The following is a 4,754-nucleotide window of genomic DNA, read 5'->3' as shown; positions in this document are numbered from 1 at the left end:
AATGTGTTCTTGTATGAGAGAGAGAGGGAGAGAGAGAGGACTAGGGTCAAGTATGTGCTATTTTTGCACCATTATGTTGAGGACAATACACATAGGATCATTAAATGTCCTAAAACATGTATTATTTGGAAGTACTTATCGGACATTTGACAAGTTTAAACCCATTGTTATTTGATGCCTCAACAATGGGTTTTTCTTAGTATGTTCAAAATGGTCCAAATGACAAGCTAAAGATATTGTTCCAATTTTTATAGTATTTGGGGACTACAACACAATTGGAATATGCGCAATGCTTTCATGTTTGATAATAGACATGGGGTGAAAGCCTACATGAAGAAATTGAAAGGCATTAATTTTCGAGTTATGAAAATTGAATTTCATATAAAGCCCCATTTGAGGAAGAATTACTGGTTTTCATCCTTTTGAATAACATAAAACCTTAAACTGGATGTCTATACTATGAACATGTAAAATGTATCGCAACATAAAATGTACTTACATGTAGAATATATGATTATATCCCAACCAATATTTGTAATTATTAGGTTGGAGCTTTTGATCACAAACTCTATGGTTTAGCACTTAGCCTAAGACCATTATAAATTTATTTCAAGACTATGGTATGATTTAATAATTCGCCTACAACGACTATAAAAGATTGTCAAGTTTCAAACACTGAGGTTTACCACTAAGCCTACAACCATTACAAAAGACTAGAAGGCTATAAACATTACAATTTATCACTTTGCTTGTAACCATAATATGAGGTTGCTTATATGTTCCTTTGGCTTTTTCAATATCAATTTATATTATGTTTGAGAAACAAAATGATGAGGTAAATTACCACAAATGATTTGTAATGGATAACACTTATATTACTATTGAGAAATCAAATGATGCCGCAAAACTCCGCAAAAGGTTTCAAATACATAAGATGCAATGTTATGCTTAAGAGAGACAAAAGACACGATAGACAATGTGGTGGTTTAAGAACTTATCAATACTTCTTTGACTTGGACTTTCAAAACTTCTTCTGTAAGTGAACCCCATCAATTGGTGTAGAGATGATCCCATATCATTCCAAGAAATATTTTGTACTTTTACATAGCCATAATATGTTTTTTGAAATGATTTCAAGGCATTCCGACAATCTTTTGTTTATAGTTGGGGCAATCTTATTATATGTTAGAAAGTCGTACAAATGAGAACAAATAAACCAAAAGTAAGGCAAAAACTTAAAACTATCTTTTAATAGTAATGTGGATTTCTTTCTTCACTTCTTGAGCATTACCTCCTTCACACATTTAATGTACACATGTTCCACAATAAGTGTCCATGATGAGAGAAGAAAGTGTATACCATACATGCTATCAAAATGGTTTAAACTCTTTTGTAATTTCCAAGTCGGGAGTGTGTTGTAAGAAAAGTAAGGACATTCATAGGGAACAACATTCTTCTATCCACTATCCATCTTATGCCAAATACTTTGACATCGAAAGAACATTCGTAGGGAACAACATTCTTCTATCCATTGTCCATCTTATGTCGAATAGTTTGACATCAAAAGAACATTCATAAGGAACAACATTCTTCTATCCACTATCCATCTGATGGCAAATAGTTTGGCATTGAACATGTGCATTGTATCTTCCAAGTATCAAGAGAAGTGGCATCAATTGATCATTATCTATTGCGATTCATGACATCTTGAATATATGTTACACCATTATAAGTGTTGTTTGCAATAAATCACGACTTATAATGCTCATGTTCTCCTTGCCAATGGGTAAATAAGAGTTTACTCAAAAGGAGGCTCTCGAATTGCCTCTTCCAAATGTAGGGAATCAGACAATACACAAGCTTAGGCATTCACATTCTTGGCACAATGAAAGATTCGCTTTTTCCCAAATTGACACGTACTTGGCCCACAAGTAAATCGACGCAAACTAACTAAAAACTAATATGTACTCTCCAGTTGGAAGTGTAAAGGAGCACTCCCAAGGTGGGGGGTGGTAAAGCCAAGAATTTGCTCGCTCTTTAAGAGTAGATAGATAAAACCGAGAGTTTCTAACGCAAGAAAAACAAATCCTATGTGGTTTGCGATCATGTGCTTCAGAAACCAAAAAGAAAGAGAGGAAAAAACCCCCCCCCGCGAAAGCCGAATGTGAAGATGAAACCATTTAGTTTCATGTGTGTGTGAAGCCGAAAGCAGAAAAACCGCGGACGAGAAAAAAACAAGAGAAACAAGGCCAAAACAAACCAAGGGGTGCAAAGTTTCATAGAAACCTCGTGATATTTTATCCTCATAAAAAAATAAAAGGTGTTTGTAAGGTGAAGGGGGTCCTTAGCTAGCTTTTTATAATAAAATCTCCTTTTTTTATCTTTTTATTTGGTTCAAATGTGTTGTTCTCTCTTATATGTATTATCTATCTATTTCCTAAGGTTTTAGACCTTAGAAGAGGCTAAACTCCTCTCTTATTGTTTCAGAAATTTATATATATGTCCCACCCCTCACACCCTCTGCTTCTCCCGTGCTCACCATGAAAGCTTCCTTCTGCTCATCCATGGCTTCTTCTTCTTCTTCTTCTTCTTCTTCCTCTGTACTAATTTCTTCTTCATCTTCATCCTTCTCCTGCTCTTCTTCGGCATTGATTTCTTCTTCTTCTTCCTCCTTCTCCTCCTCTACTACTTCCACTTCCACTTCCACTTCTTCTGCTTCTTCCTCTTCCTCTTACTCCCGCCATGACTTCTTCCATCCTTTCCTGCGCTGCCTCAGATCATGGCGCTGCTTCTCAGACGATGACGTTCGATCGAGGATCACCGAGCTGACACTTCTCCACAGCGAGCCTGAGTTCAAGAACCCTGAGCCTGACAGGGGGGGGCGTTTTAGGGTTTCGGGCAAGGGAAAGGAGGAAAGAGGAGGAGGGAATGTAGCTTCTTCTAGGGTTTTGTTTGATGGGGAAGACAGCGGAAGGGGTAATATTAGGGTTAGGGATATGATGATGGACGAAAGCAAGAGCAAGAACAAGAAAAAGAATAAGAAGATAAGGAATAGGGTACTGAAGAAGGATGAGACCAACAATAACAATGTGATTAGGGTTAGGCAAGTGATGAAAGAAGCCACTAACAAGGGCAAGATTAGGGTTAAGGATTTGATGGGAGAAGGCAAGGAGGAGGAGGAGGAGGAGGAGGAGAGTGATGAGATTAGGGTTATGAGGGAATTGATGGGTGGGAGTGTGACCAAGGTGAAGTTCACATATGAGCCAATTGAGGAGTTCTATATGTCCATGGTGGACATGGTGATGGACATGGAGCTCACACACCTCCAAGACATGGAGGACATGTTGGCTTGCTATGTGGCCCTCAATTCACCCAACCATCACCCACACATCCAAGTGGCATACACATCTCTCATCTCTCATCTCCTCCATATGCCTATATGAATTCCCACACTTTGGCCGACAAGACCCACTAGTATGAACACGAACTTGGCTACCAACAAAGAGAGACACACACCAATGTACATTTTTGGTATGGAGCCCTTATTTGTGAATAGTCCATTGGCTCCTTATTTGTGAATGATCCATTGGCTCTCATGTTTGGATGGTGACTCTTTTCGCTTGGTTGGTGACTCTTTTCGCCTCGCTATTGTATGATGATGTGCCCATGATCTACCCTTGTTTTTTAAGATGGCGCCTCACTCAAATGGATGCCCCCCCATTCGACTTTGGTTCAAATTCTCGACCAAGAGCATGGTGTTTTGGCTTGGGTGATGCTCAACAAACACCTTCAACGTGTGGGTGTGTGTTGATTGTCGTTTAGCTCGAATGCTCAACAAGAACCTTTGTCTTGTAGGCCTATTGGCGGTCTTTTGGCATGGATCTCTATTGTATTGTTGAATCTTTTGATTAGATGACCATCAACAACATTCACTGGATCGAATGCTCGTCATCAAACTTTGGCTCCTATTCTGACTATCATCCTTTCACTTGAATGTGTGCCAATGATAGCCCTTTGTGCAAGTTCCTCTCTTACTGAGACATTACATTTTTTCTAGTATGTTTTATAAGAACTTAGTGACTCCAAGTAGATGACATGCACACCTTTGGGTATTGTTGATGTGTAATAAGTACAAAGTATGTAAATTGTTGTGTCATTATATACTCAAAGTACCATGAACATGGTTGGATGGTTTATTGTATGTTCCTTGTTCCTTAGGGTTTATCCCTATGATGTTATTTGAACATAAACATTTTCCTTACTTTAGAAGGCATGCGCCTCCTATGCAATTCAATCAAATGTGTACACCATTGCCTCTTTAATTAGATATCTTGGAGCCAAAGAAATTGTGACTCCTTTTTTTTACAAAACTAGTTAAGACTAGCTTAACATAACTCAATGGCAATTAATGCATTGCTACGATGTGAAAGCACACATCAATCTACAATATGTTTTGCTACCATGTGTGTCTTGACAATTATGATTCTTCACTAACAATTTTTCCTTATCCAAGTTGCGCATTTCTCATACATGCCCATTGTTCTCCGTATCTTTAGTAGCAAGCTTGAGTCCCGAGTCTTTCCTATCTCTCAAGCCCATTGATTGAAACTATTTTCAAAGTTGTTGGACTAGCCATTTTGTTAAGATCAAAAGCTACTAGAGAATTGTAGATGTTTTAAATATTTATACATTCATGAGACAATGTTGTCGATCTCCTAGTATAAGATACTAAACTCATCCTTCAACTGGATAGC

The 4,754-nt window shown here is 38.0% G+C and overlaps 1 protein-coding gene across 1 annotated transcript; it reads left to right on the top strand.

The window, feature by feature from the left end:
• Window positions 1–2,523: 2,523 nt before the first annotated feature.
• LOC147861583 (uncharacterized) lies at window positions 2,524–3,937 on the top strand. The gene has a single exon (XM_087322047.1). It carries the CDS (start codon window positions 2,541–2,543, stop codon window positions 3,441–3,443), a length of 903 nt encoding a protein of 300 aa, XP_087178173.1. The 5' UTR covers window positions 2,524–2,540; the 3' UTR covers window positions 3,444–3,937.
• Window positions 3,938–4,754: the final 817 nt, after the last annotated feature.

The sequence above is a fragment of the Azolla caroliniana genome, unplaced genomic scaffold (assembly GCF_043228905.1).
Source record: "Azolla caroliniana isolate FFs.n. ecotype wild unplaced genomic scaffold, voAzoCaro1.0.p SCAF_7, whole genome shotgun sequence".
Lineage (NCBI taxonomy): Eukaryota > Viridiplantae > Streptophyta > Polypodiopsida > Salviniales > Salviniaceae > Azolla > Azolla caroliniana.
The sequence above is the reverse complement of the archived record's forward strand: the minus strand, read 5'-3'. Positions and strand labels throughout refer to the sequence as shown.

Bases quoted from the DNA above. Each gene is read 5' to 3' on its own strand.
- LOC147861583 (XM_087322047.1), top strand. From the start codon at position 2,541: ATGAAAGCTTCCTTCTGCTCATCCATGGCTTCTTCTTCTTCTTCTTCT.